The sequence below is a fragment of the Taudactylus pleione genome, unplaced genomic scaffold (genome assembly GCF_031769625.1).
Source record: "Taudactylus pleione unplaced genomic scaffold, aTauple2 ptg000155l, whole genome shotgun sequence".
NCBI classification, from domain to species: domain Eukaryota; kingdom Metazoa; phylum Chordata; class Amphibia; order Anura; family Myobatrachidae; genus Taudactylus; species Taudactylus pleione.
Window position 1 is genome coordinate 4,828,518 of NW_028284557.1, and position 26,283 is coordinate 4,854,800.

Here is a 26,283-nt window from a genome sequence, read left to right on the forward strand (position 1 = left end):
AGTGAAAAAGCTGACAGTAGAAAGTGAAAGTACAGGCAGCAGACGCTAGCAGCAGTCACATACAGTGCAAAGAAATCAATCCCTGCACTATCAGTGCTGATCCTCAACTACGCAGACACAGGGCTTGGTAGGACTCAGCGCTGCATACACAGACCTGTTCCAACGGAGGAGAGGTATGCCGGGGGACCCAGACCACGATGCCACCGATCAGCAGCTTCCAGCAGCGTTCACCATGCTTCCATAAAGATGGCCACCAAGGAGCAGAGAGAAGGCCGGCCTGGGGGAGGAGCGCTGCCACAGGGCCAATCGGCAGGTGCAGAGAGGGCTGTGTGCAGCGGGGGAGGCGCCGGCTGTGTACAGGGAAGGCGCGCTCCCCTGGCATGCAATTAACCCCTGGGACGCCACAGCGCTACCGCTCAGCTGCAGTCCGCTGTCCCAGGGGGGTAGTGGAAGCGCAGGTCCGAAACCTGGCTCCACGCTGAGGCCAGTCCCCAGGGAGCCCCCTGCCTGGGGACTCCGGACCATGTTCCAACGGGGACCCACCGCGGGACCACGCTGCTTACCTGCTGTCCCCCTTAAATCCGGCCATGGTCCCAAACATCTGGGGTCACCGCTAGCTGTGACCCCAGAAGCCTACCAGCATCCCCGGATCAGTACCGGCGTTCTGGTACCAGCGGGGGTGTAGGGAAGACAGCATGGACGTCAAGAATGACTGTCCATGCTGTACCTCCAGATGTGCAGCCACAGCTGCCTTGTAGAAAACTTCAGGGGCTATCCTTAGCCCCCCGCTAAACAGGTGCATCCGACTCCGAGCCGGGCACCAACGAAACTGAGATGCCTTGGCTCGGGGGAGGGGTATAGGAGGGGGACCCTAGTGCATCCTGGGAGGCTGAAAGCTTTAACTCTATGGTGCCCGATGCCTGACGTCATCACCTATACCCCAAGGTATCCTGTGGATACCCTATGGACCCTGAAGTAGAAAAAGAAGTAGACTGATGCTGAACTTACCGTTAGACGTGATAATAACAGACATCAGTATAACAGGTGGTGTTTTACTTTTGCTTTTGCCCCCCCAGATACACTTCTTACATAATAAAATTTCACAGTCACGAAACAAAGTACTAAGCGTGGGCCTCTCTCACTGACCCCTTCATTCATATTTCTGAAGCTGAGCTACTCATTCAGACAGGAAGTGAGCACACAGACACTTCCTCTCTGAATGCCAACCCCTACCCTGCTGTACAATGACTGTTGGTATGGGTGGTGCTGCGCAGGGACTGTTACTCACATGACATCACAGAAGTCCCCCTAGTATAATCATTTACCAAATGAGAGGAAGCAAAACTAATTGTAACCGCTGTATGGCCTTCTGAGTATGCTCTCATTAAGTCCATTACAACAAAAATACTTCACTACCTCTAGCCCATACTCACGTGTCAGTGATTTTGGTGCAGCCATTCAGGTTTAAAACCTCAATATTCCTACAGTTCTGGGCAAAGGCTCTATAGTAGTAGAGAGGAAATATACTTTGATTAGTGAAATATAAATACGAAGAAAGGATATTAATTTAATTCTGAATGCAGAAGAAAAAGGATTGTGACAAGATGTTCATTTTAAAATTGTATTATCTGGGCTTGATATCTAAAGGTGCATACACACACACACACAGATTTTGTTACCAACGACTTTATGAACGATTTTCTGTAAGATTTTTTAAAGTGTAATGAACGATTTTTTTGAACTACAAACGATTTTTGCATATTCCCTTAATGAAAATTGTTCAGTTGACAAGTCTGACTGAACTACAAACGTGAACGCGCATGAACGATAATCGTTCATAGTTTGACTCAGAAAGTGAACGATTTTTTTAAACGATTTTGTTCAAAAAATCATTGTGTGTGTATGCAGCTTAAAACAAGAGTGTATTATTGGCATACCTGAGAGCATTATCCCCCACACCAAGGCATCCACGTAGACTGAGTTTGCGTAGGAAGCCTCCACATCTCCTTGATATATTCTCTACCACACGGCCCTGGGACAAGGAAAGATGTTACATGGTGGAAAAAAAGGGAGGATGGCAACTAGATTAAGCAGCCTGTCCAGAAGCAACCAGAAAAAGAATGATATACTAGTTACCTCGATGTCCCTTTGGAAGTCAAATAAATCAATTCGCTGCCAGTTGCTTCCGTCAAGAGCAAGGACATTCCAGGCCTAAGGAAAAATCAAGTACCACCATATACCTCCATAAATACCACAAAGATTCTCAAGACAAAGTTTCAATAATTATTATACCTATAAAACGGTCCTCTTCACTTACCCTGGATACTTGAGCACATCGACACAAGGTAACAACATCTAGAAAGGAGAAGATCCTGGGAGAATATACAGAACAAAATCAGGTTATGAACTATAAAACTACAAGTGGACTTGGGTGAATCTGAAGTTAAGTGGGACACCAACATTGTAAACTGTACACAGAGGACAAAAAATGAAACACCACATTTCCATACTATCCATTTCTTAATATAAAATTCATTGTTTGTTAGTCTGTCTATCCAGTTATGCATTTGGACACTCCTGTACCGATTAGGATGAAACCAAAGCGAGGTGGTCCAGTTGGATCCTGGCCAGGTTTTAGGGGGGTTAGGGTCCCGGTCAGACCTTCCGTTGGTGTACGCTGGGCAGAAATTTGACCCAAGGAGACTGTTCTGGGTGGTAACATTGGATCCCAGAAGACATACTACGGGTTTGAGATCCTGGCCGGACCTCCCGTTGGTGTATGCTGGGCAGAATATTGACCTAGGGAGCCTGTTCTGGGCCTTCCACTGGATGGCTTTGGACGACATCACATAATAAAACTTAACTAACAAAATTGAAACCCGGGTACTTCAGCTAGGTACTTCTACAAGATAACATCAGGACCCTTACTCACCTGAGCAGTAGCTCTTTGGGAAGTTTTTTATTGATTAGAGCCTCATCATTGTTTGAGAACATCTAGGTGAAAATATAGAAATAAAAACAGTGAGTGATATTAGAACAAAAATAAGTGAGTATTCATTAGTGTTTGAACTATGAGGCTAGTTAGAAAAATTATGGAGGAGATAGAAAAACCAGATAAAACAAAATAAAGCTAAAAAGGCGGAAAAAATAAAAATTTTTAAAGAATCAAAAAACACAGAAGACGAGATATGTGGCACATTAAAAAGGAGGTACCAGAGTGTATGATATAAGAAGAAAGCTACATGAAGAATAGAACATATAACCATCAGTATGAGAAAAATGCTTACGCCAGTCACACATGCTGTTACCAAAATATATGTATGCTTAATCAACATGACATCAAACAGCCCCCCAGGGCACCATAGTGATACACTTAACACTCCCTAGTTGGAGTTAAAGGGTCGGATTATAGGTGGGGCAGATGTCCAGGGGCCCCCACACTGCAGTAAACATTCTGGGCCACTTGGGACCCTCTCTGGCCGACTCCAGACAGGCAGCACTGCAGTGACACTGACAGCACACTTCATCACTGATAGTGGAAGCCCCACCCCCTAGCTGACAATGCCGCAATTTGCAAGTGTATTGGCAGGGGGCAGGGCCTAATGCCGTGGAGTGCCTGCCCCATTATAAGCCTGCCCTGCTGCTGCCCTCTATCTTGTTCTCCCCCTCCCTCCATCTCACTCTCCCCTCTCCCTCTCTATGGGCGGCATGTACTAAAGGGGGTCTTACCGCATTCCCCAAATGTACAAAGCACATCGAATTCCAGTGCTTCATCCCGATGGGTAACGCCATCTTCAGGTGGCATTACCCCATAGAAGCCTATGGGCTTCTTATCAGGACGCACCCACTTGGGAGGAATCCGATCGGATCAGAGCCATCGCAACAACTCTTATCGGGAAATCTGTCCTTTGCGATATTCTAGGTACATACATCGGTAATCAACTGCGGTATGTACCCGAACACAGGCTGGATATGTACCACATGACAGATGCGATGGTTAGTACATGCAGCCCCATGTCTCACTTCCCCCCTCTTTCTCCCCCTCTCCTCTCTCTATATCCCCCAGCAGAGTACTAGATCATGTCCGCTATGCTGCTGGGAGTCTGTTCCCAGCAGTGTTGCGGGCATAAAGTGGTTTGCTGCGACCTTGCCGGTCAGTGAAGAGTCCTGGAAACAAGGTAAGGGGCACAGTAGTTGTTGATGGGACCCCCACAAGCCTTAATCCGGCCATGTGTAGTTACAATTGAAATGTGACATTTAGCAGTACATTCTAGTCATTATACATTGGCTACTACATTCTTGGGTGATTCTTTAAGCAAAATCTATCCATGATTCCGTACAACAGCAAGCTTCTGCCAACACAAAAATCCACAGGTGGCATAAATATACCATAAGAAGCATTCTCGTTTGGCTGTTACCAAAGTTTCTCTATCCAATAACTACACTTCAATTACCCATACCTACATCAGAGGTAAACCATACATTTCCAAAGTTTAGACTGACGGGCTACATGGATTACGGTTTACTAGTTGAAATGTAAATATACTATTACTGTATAAGCAGGTTTAATTTCCCCATAAGATAATACAAAAGTAGGTTTACAAACATTGTTGCAGCGGCCAAGTCTGTTCTGTATGTACTTCTGCAAAAATTTTTCTAAATGTAATCATAGAAGGTGTCATATTAAAACAGATATTGTTAAGGAGTTAAAAACACAAAAAAGCTAAAAAGTAAAAAACAAAAAAGGTTCAAACCTGATACCTTCATATATGTATTATGCTATTTTTTAGATCTAATTTTGATTTCCATATAAAAAGATGTAGCATTCAGGGTTATACATGTACAGTATAGTATTTATAAACACAAAACATATTAAACAAACATCAGGAACCATAAACCTGGGTCTACCACAGTACTGCAAGTTGAAGGCATATTTCATCCAAAGTGTTGTGGATGTGGAAATAGAGAGAGGGACAGGGTAAGGTACTGGGCCGAATATAATATATTCTACACCTACACAAAAGTTTTAGGCAAGTGTGGAAAAAATGCTTTCAAAAATAAAAGTGTTAATAGTTTATTTTTATCAATTGACAAAATGCTAATTAAATGAACAGAAGAGAAATCCAAATCAAAATTTGGTGTGACCACCTTTGACTTCAAAACAGCATCAATTCTTCTAGGTACACTTGCACAAAGTCAGGGATTTTGTAGAATTATAGTCAGGTGTATGATTAACCAATCATACCAAACAGGCGATAATGATCATCATTTTCATATGTAGGTTGAAACAGTCATTAACAGAAACAGCTGTGTAGGAGGCTTAAAACTGGGTGAGGAACAGCCAAGCTATGCTACAAAGGTGAGGATGTGGAAGACCATTTCATGTCACAGGTCATAGACCATGGCAAGACTGAGCACAGCATCAAGACATAAGGTAGTTTATACTGCATCAGCAACGTCTCTCCCAGGCAAAGATTTCAAAGCAGACTGGGGTTTCATTATGTGTTGTTCATGTTCTTTAGTAGAAGCCCAAAGAAATGGCCAATGTTGAGAACCGTAGACGCAGTAGTCAACCAAGGTAACTTAGTGCATCAGATGACAGACACATCATGCTTACTTCCCTTCAAAATCAGAAGATCTCCAGCAGTGCCATCAGCTCTGAACTCATCTACTGTTTGGAGAAGTCTGGCCAGAAGTGGTCTTCATGGAAGCCATACTTTCGACGTGGAAACAAGGCTAAGCAACTCAACTATGCATGACAACATAGGAACTAGGGTGCAGAAAAATGGCAGCAGGTTTTGGACTGAGGAGTCCAAATTTTAAATATTTGGCTGTAACAGAAGGGCTGGAGAACGGTACAATAATGATTTTCTACAGGCAACAGTGAAGCATGGTGGTGGTTCCTGCAAGTTTGGGGTTGCATTATAGCAAATGGAGTTAGGGATTTGGTCAAGATTAATGGTGTCCTCAATGCTGAGAAATACAGGCAGGTACATCTCAATCGTGCAATACCATCAGGGAGGTGTCGGATTCGCTCCCAATTTATTCTGCAGCAGGACAACAACCCCAAACATGCAGCCAATGTCATTAAGAACTATCTTCAGTGTGAAGAACAAGGAGTCCTGGAAGCGATGATATGGTCCCCACAGTGCCCTGATCTCAACATCATCAAGTCTGTCTGGGATTACATGGAGACAGAAGGATTTGAGCAAGCCTACATCCACAGAAGATCTGTGGTCAGTTCTCTAAAATATTTGGAACAACCTCCCTGCAGAGTGCCTTCAAAAACGGTGTGCAAGTGTACCTAGAAGAATTGATGCTGTTTTGAAGGCAAAGGGTGGTCACACCAAATATTGATTTGATTCAGATTTATCTTCATTTACTTTTTGCTAATTGATAAAAATAAACTAATAACACTTCTATTTTTGAAAGCATTCTTGCTTTGCAGCATTTTTGCACACCTGCCTAAAAAAAAAAAAAGTATAATATATATATATATATATATGCACACATGCACATGCATATCAGTGTCGTGCTGTGAGGTCAATGCTTGGAGAGGAACACATGTATAAAAACAGTTTTAATATTAACACTCTGGAGCATGATAGGGGAGGGAGTATGACAGGGGAGGCACGCCCCTGATACACAGCCACTCAAAACAATCTAGTTGAAGTACACAAAATTAAGCTAGTCTGATTAAAACACTCTTTGGACCAATACTTGGTTTGTTTTAAATCCAGCATTCTAATTTGAATAAAGAGATCCACTATTTTCTGCATTCTCCTGGAAATTCAGTGATGAGTTAAGCAAGTTTTTATCATTAGGGTGATTCTCTGTGTGATGCACGAGACATTTACATATAGTCAAGTACATTAACTCTTTTTCTGGTGTCTCCGAGTCCTGTGCATCATGCTGAGTTTTCAAAAATTCCAGAAGGAATACTGTACACATACAGGTATACTGTATACTACAGTATAATATAGGTTTACTGTAGTGGTGTATATTTTATACCAAAGTATTTAAGACTTGGGGGGCTTCCGTATCAAGCAGTTATTTACATAAAATTATGCAGGAACTGCAGTTTCTGCATAATTTTATGTATCGATCCTATGTACTAATAGCACAATGTAGGAGATTTCACAGAAATCTCTGGCAAAGTGCTAATTAGCACTGCAGATCGCAGTCCCAATTATTATCAATGGTGACAATGATCTGACCCCTATGTAAGCTTTTCAGAGTTTAGCACTGCTAGTTTACACCATCTGCAGTTGTCTATGGGGTCTGCAGAGGAAGGACGGAGAACTTTCTATCTCTCCCCCACAGCCCCCAGTGTGCAAGCGTAGTGTCAGCTTCCCCCGCAGGAAGTCTTTCTGTGAATGACTTCTCCTAAATGCCGGGGATAAAACTGGTGGGGACAATAGTTACCGCAGCTGCGAGTTCCCAGTAGTACATAGCCGGGATAGGTTTGTTAATAAAAATATACTCTGCGAGCTGGACCTTTAATGATCGCAGCAGTGCCGCGATTAATACATAGAGGCCTTTGACACTAGAAAAAAAATAATTGTGGTATAGAAAATGGGATTTTGGTACCTACCGGTAAATCCTTTTCTCTGAATCCACAGGGGACACTGGAGGTGCTTACTCTGGGGTATAGAGGCGTGGATAACTGGAGCCGCCACTTTAAATAATTTAGAAGTGTGAAGCTCCTCCCCCTCTATGCCCCATCAGCCCTCAGTTTAGAAAATGAAGACTGAGAGGAGATGGAGAACAAGCGGAGTAAAAAGGGAGAGAACACAATCATCAAAACATACAACATATGGAACAAACTGAACAGGCAGGCTAAGAGCGCAGAGGTGGGTGTCCAGTGTCCCCTGTGGAATCAGAGAAAAGGATTTACTGGTAGGTACCAAAATCCCATTTTCTCTTTCATCCACTAGGGGACACTGGAGGTGCTTACGCTGGGGACGTTCCAAAGTTTTCCCCAAAAGGCGGGGGCGCTCTGCGGTACCTGCAGAACAAGACGGCCAAAACGGGAACCACGAACTTATCAAATTTGTAAAGCTTGACAAACGTGTGCAGAGAAGATCAAGTGGCTGCATGGCACAATTGTGACATGGAGGCTCCCCTACCGGCCGCCCATGATGCACCCACAGAACGTGTGGAATGAGCCGAAATAAACGAAGGAGGCTGGCGGTCGGCACCAACATAAGCCTGATGAATAGTCAGTCAGATCCAACGTGCCAAAGTCTGCTTAGACGCTGGCCAACCCCTCCGAACCACATCATAGAGGACAAAAAGTGACTCAAGACTTACGAAGGGATCTTTTCGTACCGTAGCTCCAGGTACTGGGAGTGCTGTTTTCTTAGAAAGACGGGAGACGGTAGCATCTACTGGAGGGGGTGTTTATTATACTTTGGATGTGCTCTGAGCTTAAATACATCTCATCTAACCAGGGGTAAACATAATGCAATGGATACTGAAAATAGTAGTCTCATGTTGTAACCTTCCTTAATCTCCATGCATTAAATAGTAAATGTTGAATAAGGAGGAGAGATAGGGGCTTTCGGTTTTTGGAAGCCAGCTGCCAGATTAATTTTGGAACAGGCTTAGATATATTCAAATGGCAGTTGAATACAGTGTTAAAGTTGCCAGCTAACATTACCCTACTACTACTGTATCATGATAAGTGGGCACAGAGGACCTCATTTAGAGGCGGTTCGTTAGTTGCAAGCGGTCGCACTGAATCAAGGCGGTCGCTTGCATCCTGAACGAACGCCTCCTTGTCGATCGTTAAGCTGTGGGTTACCACCCACAGCATAACGACCGACCAGGTTGATGGTCGCGATGGTGATCACCATCGGGGCTTACGACCAGACCCTAAGGTTGGTTCTGGGCACTCGTAAGCCCCAGGAAGCTTTCTGCTCTGATGGAGCAGGACGCTCCCCATTGACATCACTGATGATGTCAGTGCGGCCGCCCACAAAACGGTAGGCGTTTGTTAAGGAACGCCTCCGTTTTGGAAACCACCCCCCCGGCCCGCCTACCAAACGGGGCTAGCTGTCGATCAACATCAACAGTCGCCCCTTTGGTAACGAGCTCCGGAGCGACAGAGTTTCTCTGTCGCTCCGGGGCTTGCGCACGCGCAGTGCGGCCGCTGCGTGTGCGCAGGCCAAACCATCGAGTCGGTTACGAGCGCATCAGCGCTCGCAACCGTCTCTGAATGAGGTCCAGAGTGCTTGGAAGAATCAGAGTTGGCTGCGTTTGTGGATTTGTTCAATTCACCAACCAAGATGAGATATGTACAATTTTACCACTGTTAAGCCATGTATCCACTTGCAGATATAATTGAACGATTAAGACATCGCAATCGTTCAATCGCTCATTAATCGTGCATAAATCGGGCAGTTTAATCTCAAACGACCAACGATGCACGCTCCCGTGGGTCGTTTCCGACATCAACCATCGCTGAACATGCTGGTCAATCTGCCGATAACGACAGATTGGCCATGTTCAGGGATGAGGGAGGGTGCCTGCACTGAACGTCAAATCGTTTAGTGTAAGCACTGCAGGAGAGGAGGAACGACTGTACGATTACAATGTTGTAATTGTACTGTCGTTCCACTATCTGCAAGTGGATACGCGGCATTACTTTTCAACTGTAATTTCTTTTGAAAATGTATTAAAATAAATCTACACAAATACAATCTATGGCCCTCATTCAGAGCCGCTCGTTAGCGGCAGTACGCTCGTTCCGAGCGATGTTTGCACATCTGCGCATGCGTACGCTTTTTAGTACGCATGCGCGAACCAGTCAGTGCGGCCGAAAATCGTTTGTACGCTATATAGCGAGTGCCTGCTATTTTGAGTGACAGAATGAGGCGTATGTGGGTGGTAACAGGGGAAGGTGCTTGAAAATGGGGAGTGGAGATCCGAACGCAGGCGTGCTTAAAGGTCAAAACGGGCATTTTATGGGTGTGTATATTTAAAACAGCAGCGTCATTGACCACGTCACTGGGTTATTTTATAGCCAGAACTGCTCGCAAATTTGTGGTAGCAAACACCAACCACAAGAATAGCGAGCAGTTCATACGCTGGTCGATGTACTCGATTACTCTAATAAATAGCGGACATGACGTATGGTGCGAGCGGCCAGGGGGCGTTTTTAACAAATAAACGAGCGTATGTTTTGCTCGTTCGTTCAGGCTTAGAGGTGTGAACAGACTGCAATGTGCGTACGGATCATTTGAATAGCCACCCCTTGTTTTTAAACGAACGACCGCAAATAGCGAACGGCTCTGAATGAGGGCCTATATCGGTTAGCTTTCTACATGCATAAATGGCAGAAGGGACACTAAGTTCTGCTTAGAAAAAAAATACAACCTTTAAAATGGATGGATGTTCGCTGATATTCCATTTTACAATACTTTGCTTGCGTAGCCCCAAAACAGTGGAAGACCCCTACCACAGCTGTTATGGAACTGGAAAAAATAAATAAAGGGGGGAGTTAATTAGGTATTGGATTGGATGTGCATAGCGTGGAAAAGCTCCGGATTTCATGCGCCGGAACTATTGAATTATTCAGCATTTTCCCTGCACGCTAAACCCTGATAGAATGCTCGGAAAACCATAGATTCCATGCAAAGTGCTTGAATTTATGGGTTAAATGCAGGAGTCAGCATTTTAATGCAGGTATTTCCTTGCAGCTCCTGAGGCATGTAAGGAAAAATCCACCCTCTGGGGATTAGTGCACAAGGTTCACACAGCTAACTGAATCAGACAGCACATTAAATGAGCTGCGGGGTACACACTGCATCTAATTGAATACCCCCTATGTTGTGATTCCACTTCCAGTGTTATATAATGCATTTCACCACCTACATTTGGTATTAAATGTTCTTACAAAATGTAATCACAATGGATTAATTCAGGAATTTGTATCACCACAAAATATTCTTAGCATGCGTGTTCCTACCACCCTCACTATTCAATTAGAAAGTGCTTATTGCGGCGGTCGCGCAGTAAGCCTGCATGGTATTACCCAAGGTGTGAGGAAAAGTGGCCAATAAGATGGTAGTGTAGTATAGAAGGCCGATAGTGACCATAAGCAAAGTATGTGGGGCTCTTAAAAAGGTGTCAATGGTTGATTTTGGGCATTTTTTATTAAAAGTGCATAAATTATATTAATGGGGGGGAAATCAATTCAGCCTGATAGGTGTGTACAGGTGAAAAAGGGAGGTAGCCTCGGGCTTTATCGTCTGAAACTATTTAAATAAAACCCCTCTCACATGGCAATGCTGGGTCGCACCAAGGAATTTATTCACGCGTCCACCTCGGGTGGGAGCTGGCTGAGATCCCTTTCAGACTGGCCGCCTGACCCGGCTTACTGTCGGGTTGATGACGTCACAGCCATCACGTGCTGAGCTGGTGCTTGGAGATCAGATCATCTCCAAGCACCGGCTCTTCCTATGCTGTGAACATGTGCCGGGTCGCATCAACCTGGGTTACCTGTTCACGCTGCATCGTGAGCCGGGTTGAACCCTTGTTCAACCCTGCTTGTTACCAGAGACGAAATATAGGGTCGCTCTTTCACACTGCACAGTTGCCAGGGTTGCTGCACGCTCATGTGCAATAACCAATAACCCAGGTTATTGCTGGCAGTGTGAAAGGGGTGTTAGACTCCCTTTATCACGAGTGTTAAAAAAAGCGGCGTTAAATGCAGTTAACGGAGTGTTAACTCAAAGTCTGTGAAAAGTTCACAGATTTATTATACCCCTTTTCCACCAAAATTCCGGGTCTGACCCGGAGTTGGAACAGGGGGCTTGATTCAGAGCCGGACGCTCTGACAGAGCGCTCGCTCTGAATCAGGGCCTGCCCTCTGGTTTTTCAGAACGGCCTCCTGGCCACTCGCATAGCGGTGGGTGACCACCCACAACTATAGCGAGTTGCCATGATGATGGTCAAGACCATCGCGACCATCGGGCTTGTGACGAGACCCTTGTGGTAGGGTCTCATTGCCGCAAGCCCAAGAGTGCTTTCGGCGCAAACAGAGCCGAAAGCACTCCCACTGACATCACTTGTGATGTCAGTGGGGCAGGCCCCAGACGGCAGGCGTTCCCATGGGAACGCCTCGGTCTGGGCAGCCACGCCCCGCCCACCAAAGGGGGCGTACTGTCACTCAACATCGACAGCACGCCCCCTTTGGTACGAGACCCGGAGTGACTGTTTGCCCGTCGCTATCCGGGTCTCGCGCATGCGCACAATGGAGCCGGCTCCTTCGTGCGCATGCGCACTGGGCCACCATCGACCCACTTGCGAGCGCATAGCGCACGCGAGTGGGTCTGAATCAGGCCCAGGGTTCCTATCCGGATCAGACCCGGAATTTAGCAGGCGCAGACTTGGGATATTCCCGAGTCGGCGCCGCTCACACCGCAGTCTGGTCTGCATAAACCCGGCTTTTCCGGCGTGAAAGTGGACTCTTGGAGATGACGTCATCTCCAAGCGCCACTGAAGCCGGACCAATCGGGCATACACACAGCAGGGTTTCACGGGCTACGCCAGTGTTAAATCCTATATACCTGGGTTGGATTGCTGGGTCACTCATTTGTCTGATCAGACCTAAAATTATACTTTCCACAAACGCTATGTGAAACATCATGTGACTTACCAAACCCATCCTATTGGTTTTGTTAACTTCTGTGAGTTGTCTTGGAACCCCAGTTGCTCATGAACAATGTTGTGCACAGTACCCACTGATATATTCAGTTAGTCAGCAATATTACCAACTCTAATGCGTCTTCCCTCCTGAATCAGACGTTCAATGCAGCACAAATTGTCATCTGTGGTGGACTTGCTTGGCCGGCCGGCCGGCCAGCTGCTCATCTTGAACGTCTGTCCTTCCATTATCAAAGGTAGTGCACCAAACCTATTTCCATGACATGGCATTATTACCAAACACATCAATAAGTTGACCATTAATATTACCTGCTGATGTGCAGCTATTGTGTGCAATTTGATCACACTACGCATCTCAATGCTTCCTCCAGCCCCTCCATCTTACAACTGATGTTGGGACAGTATGACCGTCAGGGAATGCAGTGGTCTACCTGCTCTGACCTGGCAAGAAATTGGAATGAAACAAAGAACATAACACACGCGATCCCGGCGTAGATAATGCCAGCAGTCAGAATCCAGACGGTGGAAATCTCAACACATGCAGTTAAGTATTCTAACCTTTCCCCTAACCCTATCCCACCCCTCCCGCACCCAACCCTAACCTTCCCCCTAACCCAAATACTTCAGGTCGGGATCGCAGCCGTCGGGCTTCCGGCGCCTGGATTCTGACCGCCAGCATTGTGTGCTCCGGGATGCAGACTACATCCCCGTGAGAGGTCTTCTTACCATAATTATTGAACCACCCTCGTATTATCTCTCTTTTCCCCACACCCTCTCAGCACCAATTTATTTAAGTGGTCCCACTGACAATTACACAAATCATTTCCATGGAAGCTTGTGGGGAAACCCCAAAACTCTCAATTTAATACCATAGCAAATTCACAAATATGGGCCTACACAGACTGTTTGCGAGCGCTCGCTCTGAATCAGGGCGGGGAATTTTTATTTTTTCTCCTGCCCGCTAGCTAAGCTGTGGGTGCATCGGCATTGCGAGGAGACCCTAAGGTAAGGTCTCAGCACTCGCAAATGCCGAGTGGACTTCCTGCTCTATTAGAGCAGGAAGTCCACTACTGACATCACGAGTGATGTTAGTAGGGCCGCCCACAAACGGCAGGCGTTCCTTCGGGAACGCCTCCGTTTGTGCGGCTCCTACCTGCCTACAAAACTGTCGTTTGCGAGCCCCAAAGTTGTATCTCTACGGGGCTTGCGCACGCGCGTGGCAAGCGGGTCTGAATCAGGCCCTCGGTCCTCGCATTTAATCACTGTAAGGGCAGATACAACCCTTGAAATATTTTCTTTTGTTTGTTACAGTTCATATACACTTGCTCGGTGGCGGGCTGGGCCGGGGGGCAGGGTGCCTTGAGCCCCCCGGGCCGCTCTATTATCAAGCATCGTGGGCCACCTCCTCCTAGCAAAGGGCCGTGGAGGTGGACCAGTGTGCAGCGCACACTGCAGTTCCGAGGCAGCCGCGGTCACGTGCTGTTCCCGCGGTCACTTACTGTTCCTGGTTGTCCTACAGGGCTACGGTAGCCCTGTAGGTACACAGTTAGTCAATAAGGCATTACCAACCCCGGCCGTGTCGTCGTGCATAGGCGGGCGTACACAGCAAGCGAGTGGCAGCAGGGGGGGGGGGGGGGGTTGTTCATTATATGAGTGACTCGGCCACCCTGCTGCTATTGGCCGTGTCTCGCCGGACCACTCCCCCGCCCTCACTTATTTATATGGTGCTCATTAATACCTACTCCACCCACAAATCAAAATAAGATATGTAAAAATGGGAGCCTTATTCTCAATAAGAGGCTCCCATCATTGGTTATTTAAAAATAAATAAAAAGTGACCCTTCAGCTTTGGGACTACACATCCCAACATGCCTGCCACAGTTTTTCTACAAGAGCATCCTGAAAAGGCATGCTGGGATGTGTAGCTTACCTGCAGCTAAAGGGCAGCTTAATATAGCCCACCCCTGGTAGGACATGGGACTGATAAATAGGTAGGGCCATGGAAAGACCACCCTTGGCTGCACCCTGAGTATGAAAGGAAGTGGAGGGAAAAATAAACAAGGTAAGAGCTGAAGGAAAGAAGGAGAAGAACCCAGTTAAAAGAAAAGAAAGTGGAGAGAGAAAAAAGCAGAGAAAAACAGTCAAAGAAGAAATCAAGGTAACTGTATGTGTTAGTGTTGTTTATATACTCTAATTTTTCTTTTGAAAAAAAATTATGGAGGGAGTTCCTGTATGTAATATTTCTCTCTCTACATTGACTTTTAAGGAATATGTACAAGGTGCTAAGTGACAAATGCGCTATAACCAGCGCTATTTTACACTTACGTATTTTAGTAGCGCTATTTTACACTTACGTATGTCAGCAGCGCTATTTTACACTTACGTATGTCAGCAGCGCTATTTTACACGTACACATATGTATGTCAGCAGCACTATTTTACACTAACACACATGTATGTTAGCAGCGCTATTTTCACTTACACATGTATGTTAGCAGCGCTATTTTACACGTACACATATGTATGTTAGCAGCGCTATTTTATACGTACACATATGTATGTTAGCAGCGCTATTTTACACGTACACATATGTATGTTAGCAGCACTATTTTACACTAACACACGTGTATGTTAGCAGCGCTATTTTCACTTACACATATGTATGTTAGCAGCGCTATTTTATACGTACACATATGTATGTTAGCAGCGCTATTTTATACGTACACATATGTATGTTAGCAGCTCTATTTTACACGTACACATATGTATGTTAGCAGCGCTATTTTACACGTACACACATGTATGTTAGCAGCGCTATTTTACACTAACATACATGCATGTCAGCAGCGCTATTTTACACGTACACATATGTATGTTAGCAGCGCTATTTTACACTAACACACATGTATGTTAGCAGCGCTATTTACACTTACATATGTTACTAGTGCTATTTTACCCGTACCTTATGTATGTTAGCACTTAGCAGCACTATTTTACACGTACACTTATGTATGTTACCAGTGCTATTTTACACTTACACACATGTATGTAATCAGCACTATTTTACACTTGGGACAATTATCACTAGGCCTATTTATTTTATTAATAAAGATGTATTATACCAAACACCTTCATTTAAGGATGCGCCGTTACCTATGGGCCAGTACCTTGGACTTGCCCCCCAGGCTAAAAGTTGCCAGCCAGCCCCTGCACTTGCTCAATTTGAAACACTATCTGATGATGTCACTGTCTGCAACCTCAAACAGTACCAAACCATCGTTATCTATATCTGCACACCTTACTTCTCCAATATACTGTATGCCTTACTTACCAAATATGGGAGTCTCTTGACAGGTTTAGACAGAGATTAGAGTCTTCTATTGAAGGACATATATCTGGCCTATGTTCTCATAAATGTAAGGGTCAGCCAGAGTAAGAAAGGTGCAACTTTATTATTGCATCATATTTAATATTTACCATATAGGCTAAATAAAATGCACTCCGCTTCCAAAAGCAAATGGTTCAGTAACCCTGTTTTACCAATTGATTAGGACTAGTCCTAATATTTTTGGGCTGAGGTTTATAAATTTGATTAGTTGTGACCTCTTACTGGAACACTCCCACTCTCCCAAGAGTGGCACATGGTACTTGTCCCTACACTAAGTACTGTTATAAATCATGGATCTCCAGACAAATCTCAAAATGTGGTCAATTTGGGTAGATAATATCCTCATCAACATGCCCTGGCCAAGATTGAGGTTGCTTCTGGCTAGAATTTAAGAAGGATAACAATGGCCTTGTATTCTCCCTCTTTTGCTGTGTTTTCAGGACTATTAGTTTATCATTTCTGTGTATTGCCATGTTGATATTGCTAATATAAAGTTTCTTTTTTTTTCTTTTGTATCCCAAACAAATTCAGTTTCAGTAAATATTAAACAATAAAACGTACAGCATGCAAAATGGGTGGAATTTTCTAATTTTTTTTTAAAGCCACTGTCCCCATTCTTTTTATCATGTACAATGTATTAATCAGCATAGTGATTTACTAGCTAAACACAAATACTTAGGCATTTCATCTGGCCGTGTATGCCCAGCATATCAGACCGACAGACATTTTATCTGGCAGCTTGTCAGCCGCATATATCCGCGGCATACACTGAGATATCTCACAGTGTATTAGCCCAGACATCTGCGCTCCGCCACCGGGGGAGGAGACATTTCCCTGTTCCTTCCATGGGAAGGAACATAGGAAATGTCTGTCTGTCGGCGCGGCTGGGCATACACTGCCCGATATTTTAACTCACAAATATCGCATCGAACAGGCATGCTAGTCGATCCGGAATGAGCGAGCGATAATTAACCCTCAGTCGCCCGCACACACACTACAATTATCGGGCGGATCGCCCCGATAATTACAGCTTGTATGCCCACCTTAAGCAATGGTTTTGTTCGCAATTTGGATAGCCAGTTATGCCAATTAGACCAATTTGGCAGAAAATCTCCAGGCTTAGGAGCACACAAAAAACGGGGGATTTCTGTCCCTGGTTGTACAGTAAATGTATTTGACCATGCACGTGGTCACCTTCTGATCACATTACTGTGGCTCCATCAGATCTGGATGGGATGACCACAGCTCTGTACGTTGGTATCTTTCAGATCAGAACATGCAGGTCCATGTCTAAATATGGCCAGGTAGGACTACTCGAAGGCCAGAACCATATCAAGAATGATCAGATGTTTAATATTATTGCTCAGTATAATGCAATGTAATAATTTTTTCAAAAGGTACGGTACAATAAAGTTATATTTTCTACAATTTTATTCCATAGAACTGAAAATGCTGGAAAGATGTAGCAATGCTTAAACAATTCAGTACAATTCTATCACAATATAAAAAAAATTCTTAATTATAGAAGCAATGAGTATCAGAGAACACTATATTAAGAGGGTTATTATACAAAGCTGGTAACCCCTTACAAAGCCCTTCCATCTAAGACTAGTTGAAGAAAGCCTGACCCAGTGAACTTTGTGAAATCACATGCAGTGTGACTTGAGCACCAATCAGATACACACCAAAAAGCTAAAACATTGTTTTGTTAGCATAGGACAATCAGTCAAACAGACAAAAATGTTGTTGCAATATAATAGACTTCCCTCAATTTCCCCAAATCTTGAGGTTTTGGACAGACCGCACTAGTAGACCCAGCATTCAGTCTCTGAATCAAAGAACATTGCTTAGCAACAGATTTGATATATTCCTACATTTTTAGAACTTTGATGGATATCAATTTCCTCCTTTACCTGCTGAGAATATTTTACATACTTTTCTCTTTTTTTAATGTGCATCTGAACTTCACTCCTTAATGTACCATATCTTGCTACACCTTGTACATTTTATGAGGGCAATACTGTGTTTGTTTTTATTTTGCACAGAGGAAACCTTTTGTCTATGCATTCTTGAGTCTCTATAATCTTGATGATAAACCCATAGAACACATGAAGTACACCCATTCTACGTTTTGTGGGCTGATAGAGAACCTGGGCAACAAAACCTGTAGTAGTATTACTGGCCAGGTATCCACATCACCTCTCATAAACCTTAATGTGTACGCATCTAAATTACCGCAAGTCTCACTGAAGCCTTGGGAGTATAAACTCTTCGTGAGGGGTTTCCATACAAAAAGGTTGACAAGCATTTGGGTCAACCTAGAAGAAGGCTGACAGGTACAAAAGGTTGACACTTTTTATTGTTAGGGTTAGGCACTTATCAGAGGGTTAAGGTTAGGCACTTACCCTGACTGTTAGGGTGAAGATTAGGGTTTAGAAAAAAAAAAGGGGTCAACCATTTCCATGTTGACTTTTTGAACCTGTCGTCCTTCTGAACTGTCTGACTTGTCTTGTCATGTCGACCTTTTGTATCACACCCCCGAGAGGACAGGCCTGACATGCAAGCTATGTGACAACCATTTCCCCTAGGAGTTTTTTCTTTTCAGATATAATTTTCAACCACACTTCCTCACGTATTCATGTTTTGGTTTCACTTGTTTTGTTTTTTTGAGAAGTTTGGGGGAGGGAACAACTCTGCAAGCTTTTCAGGGTCTTCTTTCTTCTGGGGTAGGGGAGCTGAAGATCCAAATCAAAATGTGGGGCATTGGACAACTTTGTGAGAAAGAGGCCCACCTGAGTCTTGCTGTGTAGGGGGGAACTTGAAAACTGTCCCCTTCAAATGACAATCTCCCAATTTGGTCTTAAAAATAAAAACAATCGCTCACTCAGAAGAGGCAAGGCAGTAGTACCTCTTTCTTATAGGTCATGGTTGAACTTACATGAACAGCAGTTTTAAGATACTTCTGCAAACCATGTTCCTGTGCAACATAGATACTGTAATCTAACAAAGGAAGTAGAATGAAACTAGGATACAACAATTAAACACTTCCCTTTATGACACTTAACTACTGAACAGAGGTAGGGGAATGTCAACTACTATACAATACTAGTTAGAGCTAACCTATCCCATCACAGGCGAGGAACCCTAGACTTGGTCCTCTAACAACGAAGTGTCTGAGACGGCCAAAAGTTCAATCTTCCCTTCACCAAATCACTTCCTAATACCTTTCTGTTTGCAAGCACATTTGTTAATGACTTGACTGTCACATCATTTTACTTGTGGGTTTCTTTCTTGCAAGAAACAATAAAATGGTGCGATATAATCTATTAAGATTAGGGACTGAAATTCTAATTAGTTGAGCTACCAGAGGGATGACAATATAGGTGCATACACACACAACGAGTTTTTGAACGATTATCGTTAACGATATTGTTTATCGTTCCATCGCTGAAAAAATCGTTCACTTTCTATTATCGTTCATGCATGGTCACGTTTGTAGTTCAGTCTCATTGACCAACTGAACGATTTTCATTAAGGGAATATGCAAAAATCGTTTGTAGTTCAAAAAAATCGTTCATTACACTTTAAAAAATCTGACAGATAATCTGACAGAAAATCGTTCATAAAATTGTTGGTAACAAAATCGTTGTGTGTGTATGCATCTTTAGTGTAACATTTTAAACCAAAATTTTATCAGATTAAAAGAAAAAAAATTGTGATCTTTAATCCAGCAAATGCACCTACATTTTGTTACACACACACAAAAATCCCAATTGCAAATCAGAATGCAATATACTGGCGCTATATAAATAACTGTTAATAAATAAATAGTGCATGCTATCCCTCAGGAATTAACATAGCTACACGTACCATACTTCATATTACACCTGCCCCAGCAGAATGCCAGTCTCCATGTTAATCAATGTTTATCATACCCTGTTGCATAGGGCTGCAAGGGCATGTTAAAACTCCCTCCGATATAGTGCAAGCAGCAATAACAACAAAAATATTTAGGTAGCTAGGTTTACCCCTAATTCTAAATGAAACCCATAAACTTAATTAAAATTAAGTATAAACACTACATATTTTATGCATAGTTTGTTAAGAAACACAATGGCTTTGATATATGTTACAATGTCAAATAGCGATTGACCTTAATGATTAAAGGTGCCCATACACGGTGCGATAAAGCAGCCGATCCGACGGACTGGTACGATTTGGATGCTATATCGTACCGTGTATGATATCGGCCAGTGCGCGCACCTGTGGGGTCATACATCGCACCCCCAGATCTTACTGTAGGTTCAGTCGATCTGGGGATGCGATGTGCGATCCCATGCAGCGCTATGCGGGTGGGGCAGAGAGGAGTCAGCATATCGGGCGATCGGCCATCCGATCACTCAGTGTATGGGGACTGCCCGATATGTCAGACATCGGATTCCCCGTTGCGTGGTACATATCGCACAGTATATGGCCGGCTTAAGATGCAGACTCCAGTGTCAGACTAGGTTAACATTGTAGCATATAGAAACAATTGAAAATTGAAGCATAATTAAAATCACCTTATATTCCTTATTTCAGGGTCAGCGAATATTCCATTACCATGCAGTGTCAGTTTCCATGTTATCGTTTAGTGTCAGAGGACAGTGCTATTATTACTACTTATTATTGTTATACTTAAGCATAAATTAGAATGCACCATCATAATTCACATAGAGCCAGCTGTTTCTCAGTAGGAATTTGAGTCTCCTTCCATAATATTGTCAGCAAATAGAAAAATACAGTGCTATGTCAGCCTATAATACTCTGCAACAACAGAATGTGGCAGCCTGATAAATGCCTTGCCCCCCCACCCAACGAATAGCAAGATTATAACTCTATGCCATCAGTACAATTTTCCATGTGGACTAAGTAAAACGCCAGGCTTCTTTTAAAAAAGGAATGTGTTAATACATAGTGCTATGTTTTAACTCACTCTTTAATTATCCTGCATAACTGTGCCAGTCTCCATCCTATGGGTTCAATTCTGAGTGGCACACAATGCCAATGCTCATTGAGTGGAGTGATTTTCTACTACTGCGTGTGCAAGGAAAGCCCTAAAAACTTATATGGCGCATACCTTAACCGTGTATATGCGCAGATGCGCAGTTGCGATGAAGACACATAGTATCAGAAATATATTGGAAATGTGTTGGGTGTTCCTGGGGGGTGGCTAGTCAGACACACAGAGAGGGTCCATCTTCGTGGGTGTTATAAGAGTATCGCTGAGGTGGTGGCATACACAGATGCTCAATCACTTACATCGGAGACCATGCTCAGATGGAAAATCTGTACCTACTATTGGGCAGGTGCAACTTTCGATGGTTCGACTGATCATGGTGTTTAAAGCTGTGCCAGGCAGTATTATAGCGTCTGAAGATTCCAACAGTGGGAATCTCATTGAAACGTGTACACCAATGGAAGGGCTGATAATAGCAATAGCATCTACTGTTCACCCAGGGTGCTGATCTCTGAGGAGGGCACAGTTTAATTTTGAAGGGCAATATTTTGATCTGTAATATAATATCACAAATTCACATTATGGCACATGGTAGTGCCCACTATTCACATTATGCCACTCAGCAATGCCCACAATTCATATTACAGTATGCCACACTATATGGCCCATAATTCAAAATGTGCCATATAAAATGGTCTAAGATATCTGATGCCTTGAGAAGTTCTCTTTAACCAGACCTGATTAAAGTGTATTTTATTTTATTTTTAATTGAAGTGTGTTTGTCATATTGGGCACAAAACAAATATGCTTAGACTGTAACAGGGACAAAAGTAAATATTTATGCTAGATAATGGTGGTTTTAGATCACCTATTCTGCGGTCAAATGTCTGGTAAATGTTTCCAGAAACTAATAATTGGTTTCAGTATCTCACCCATCACAGTGTGCGGTGTCAAAGGCAGAATTGTATGTACACTTACAGTTCTGAAAGTGAACAATTCAGACAGTAATTTCTTCTATCACATGGGATAGGCAGAGATTGTGACATAACCCTGTCTTCAATTAGAATAAAATGGGGGGAGATGTAGTAGACACAGGGTAACTGCACAATACTCACTGGGCAGTGGTCACATGGTCACAATGCCTGACTGCCTGTTCTCCACAGTAATTTGCTGTCTCGCTCTTGCCTCAGAGGGCTACGGGCGGCTTGTATTACCTTTGTATGATGCATGGGTGGCACAGACTGAGTGGCTCCCAAATTCTGTGTGGGCCAACACAGACTGAGTAGCAGGCGGCTGGCGACATTGAGCGCCAGTCACAGAGTCCTCCCTCTTTGAATAATGTGCACCTCCTGGGTTGTGGCTGGGCCCAGCTCTTTGCTCTGACCATCTTCCGTTGCTCTGTGGTGGCCGCGACACAGGAGTGCTCTGTGGAAGTGCTGTAGTAGGGAGCATCTCAGAACTTACAAAACTGGCAAAGCACACCTGAACATGGTTAAAAAAGGGCAGGACGCTGTACCCTGCCAAAACATCCTAGATATAGACACAGACGCTAATACAGCAAAAGACGCTAAAGCAGCGGGTGTACAACTGATAACCAGCTCCTATGAGTTTTTCAGTCTGAGTACTATAATATATAGTGCCAACTTCCATGTTATGCCTCAGCAACACACATCTATCCTTCCAAGCTCTGTCTGTACAATATTTTACAGCACTATAATATAAAAGAGTGACACCAGCACAACGATGTGTCACACATCCTACACCCTCCTTATAAACAGCTGGGACAAACAGATCCACCCTCCATATAATTGAGCCACAGAACGTTGCATCAGACCACCCGGACTTGCAACTTTCCTACCCTTATCTCAACTATTCAGTAAGATTATTATGGCCAAACTCCTGTCCCCTTCATAAAATGCAATGCAAGTGAGATACCCTTTATTCACATATAGTCAGTGGCCAAAGTGGAAATTTAGAAGTGACTGTATGGATAATACAAGTCAATGGAGTTTGATAGTTTTACAATGAAAGCAATAGAAGAAGTGGTGATATGCCTTACCACTGTATACTAGTTCACTTCCACCACTGCATACAGCAATGTCAGGCAGATTGCCTTTTCTGGACACAGAATATAAAAAAAGCAGATAACCAGTTGCAAGACAAACATTCACCATCCCATTACAATGCACTGTCAGTCAGATCAGTGTCTCAACCAGATAATTCCCCCCCCCGGGATCATTAAAGTGCATACACACTGGGCAATTAGGAAATACAGTACGATTACGACATAGTAATCGTACAGTCGTTCCTGATCCCCTGTAGTGCCTACACTGAACGATGTGTCGCTCTGTATAGGCACCCGCCTTCATAATCGTGCAATCGCTCAGTAATCGGCCGCAAATCGGGCATTTAAATTTCAAAAACAACCAGCATTGCGCGTGCCCGCTGGTCATCTTTGACATCTACCATCGCCCGTACATGCTGGTCAACCTGATGATCACATCAGGTTCAAAATGTACGGGGATGATGGATGTGCTTACACTGAATGACTGAACGTTCAGTGCAGGCACATCAGTGTGAAACGTAGTCGTGCTCTCGTTTCTCCGCCTAATAGTGGATACACAACTTGCCCTCGCCCCTTCCTTGGCACCATAACACGAACAGCCTGATGCCCCCTCTTTAACAATAACATCAACACTCTGATGCCCCCAGTGGCACCAGGGTGTTCTCCGTATCTAGCAATATCACGCTACGGTTTTGTTTTTGTCTGTTTTAATTTGCATAAGAACATGTCTATGAATACATATAGCCAGTGAAGGTGCCAGTGTAAAGTAACATTCTGTCTAGAAACATCAGAACTATAAAGTAGTAAGGTGGATCTTTGTTCTCTTACAGGCTGCATTTTCTGATATACTGCACTTGAATACAATCCCCAGTTTTACATAAATATAATAATAATACTAACAGCCTTAAGCCTCCCCTGGCACCATAACACTAACAGCCTGATGCCCCCCTCATTCCAAAATTAACTATTCGTCAACCCTGCCCTGTAACTACAGAGCTTATTGTGACCAGAATACCTCTTCCTTATGTAATTTACTATTTACCAACACCCCTATAACCCAACTATAGGACTAATTGTCATCTAACTGCATCCTCCCTATATACTGCTCACTGACAGCCAAATCCCCCCTCTCCCTATAAAAGGCTCATTGTCAGCCAGATGCCATCTCCATATAGAAGTCACTCACCATTCATATGTCCCTTCCCCATATCACTCACTCGGATCCCAACCACCATGATGCCACTTCATTTACATCTCAGTCCTCATCTCTCCTTCTCTATCAGTGAGACAGCCCGACACAGCCCGCTGTCACCAACATCACCCACATTCCTACGTGTCTGTCACCCGAGGCAGCCGCAAACATTAAAAAAAAAATATATCAAGAACCACACATATAAATATTTGAACTATATACATGTACACAACAAAAACCAACCACTCTGCCTCCACTCACAGGCCCTCTCGCACACACAGCCCTACCCCTTTCGGGTCACACCTCAAACCGGCTCTTGGTCACCCCGTTCATCTCTCTCCTCATCGGGGCGGCTGCAGGTGTCCTGGGGGTACTGAGCCCCTTTGTGTGCTGGTGTGGCCGGGGCTGTTTCCAGGCGACCTGTGCAGCTGCGACTGCCTCTCCCCGGAGTGTGCCGGGCGCTGTCACCGGAGGACCCCGGATCCTCTCCCGTCTCTGAGGCCTTTAACTTTAGCCCAAAACAATAACACCCGCACCTGCCAGCATCGACGCCTGTGATTGGCTGACGGAAGGAGAATGGGCGGGGTTTCCAGGCCGACAGCTGATCTGTGCCCCGGGGACTACTAGTAGTCACAAACCGGCAGTGGCCTAGACACTGGACCGTGGACCTCTCGCACCTCCGGGTGCCTGGCTTGCTCCAGCGACACTGGACCCCAAGGCTGCCCTTACCCCACCCCCCCACGGTTGACGGATCAGACAGCAACGAGAGTTGGGGCATTTAAACGTGACGTCATTACCGCGGGAATCCTTAGAAGGGGGCCGACAGGCAGGGTATGAAAGCGGCAGCGCGCCCGTGCTTGGGTTCGGTCAGGGGGTGTTGTATGGGGTAATCCGCTTTGTCTGCTGCGTTTCTATATTTTAAACCTGTGACTAAGAAGATTTACTGAGGGATTTCATAGAGAATATATCTGTCACCTGGGGGATTAGTCCTTCTAGGCTATAGGGAAGGAAGTATCCTGCAACAGATCGTGGCCCGTACTTTACTATGTTCTAACTAATGTCTCGCCAAATACCCATTATTTTGGATAAACGAATGGAGTTTGATGACCTATCATATTTCTCAGGCTACAACTGATCCTCCATAATAGTTAATGTTTACAAAACGTTGCAGAAAATAATAAAGATTGTATAGCCATAAAATCTATGGAATGCAGATAACAATTTATTGGATAACATATACATACATGGCTTCCAACTGCCCCTCAGTTCCATATGTTAGATAAGTGTCCCTGATTTCTAATACTGACCACATGCACACTACAGTTCCTGTTATTCTATACAGTTCATTTAAATTTCACTATTATTGATGTTTTATTGTTTACTTGTATTTGAAATTCTTTTTTTTCTGGAACAGTATTTAAAGTCACAACCAAATAAAATTTTAACCAAGTTTTGTAAACAGGGATTGGCAGGTGTACTGAGACTGCACTGTGAAAAGTTCTGATGTCCCTATTCAGCGGCTAAATGTACATATAAAAAATGTTTTAAAATATTGGCAAATGTGTACATAGTATAATAAAATCTGCTAAATATTTAAGGTACTCACAGCAACATAGTTTCTGGCTAATCAGAACATTCCATAGATATGGAATATTCAGGGGCAGTGCTAGGGTAGTTGGCGTCCCCCTGCAAACTATAAATTTGCACCCTCCCTCTTTTTTTTAAAAAGGGACAGCACACGCCGAAGGTATGGTCACACAATAGTACCCTCAATTCATATTACGCCACACAGTAGTGCAATCTTATTCACATTACACTGCACAGTGCCCCTTATTTACATCACATCACACAGTAGTGTAACCTATTCACGTTATGCCACAGTGGTAGTGCCCCTTATACACAATGCCACCGTGGTAGTACCCCATCAACACACAATGCCACACAGTAGTAGTGCCCCGTATACACATG

The 26,283-nt window shown here is 44.1% G+C and overlaps 1 protein-coding gene across 2 annotated transcripts in view; it reads right to left on the minus strand.

The window, feature by feature from the left end:
* The window catches only part of FBXL20 (F-box and leucine rich repeat protein 20), a 75,672-nt gene extending 50,643 nt beyond the window's left edge, over window positions 1-25,029 (minus strand). Inside the window, exons 1-6 of one of the 2 annotated variants that reach the window (XM_088474615.1) lie at window positions 24,619-25,029; window positions 2,933-2,994; window positions 2,318-2,372; window positions 2,137-2,211; window positions 1,938-2,032; window positions 1,434-1,502 (exon numbers count right to left, since the gene is read on the minus strand). In XM_088474615.1, the coding sequence (XP_088330741.1) occupies window positions 1,434-1,502; window positions 1,938-2,032; window positions 2,137-2,211; window positions 2,318-2,372; window positions 2,933-2,994; window positions 24,619-24,660 (398 nt within the window). In that variant the 5' untranslated portion in view covers window positions 24,661-25,029. The remainder of the gene's footprint in view (window positions 1-1,433; window positions 1,503-1,937; window positions 2,033-2,136; window positions 2,212-2,317; window positions 2,373-2,932; window positions 2,995-24,618) is intronic. The other variant, XM_088474616.1, reaches the window with a different exon arrangement.
* Window positions 25,030-26,283: the final 1,254 nt, after the last annotated feature.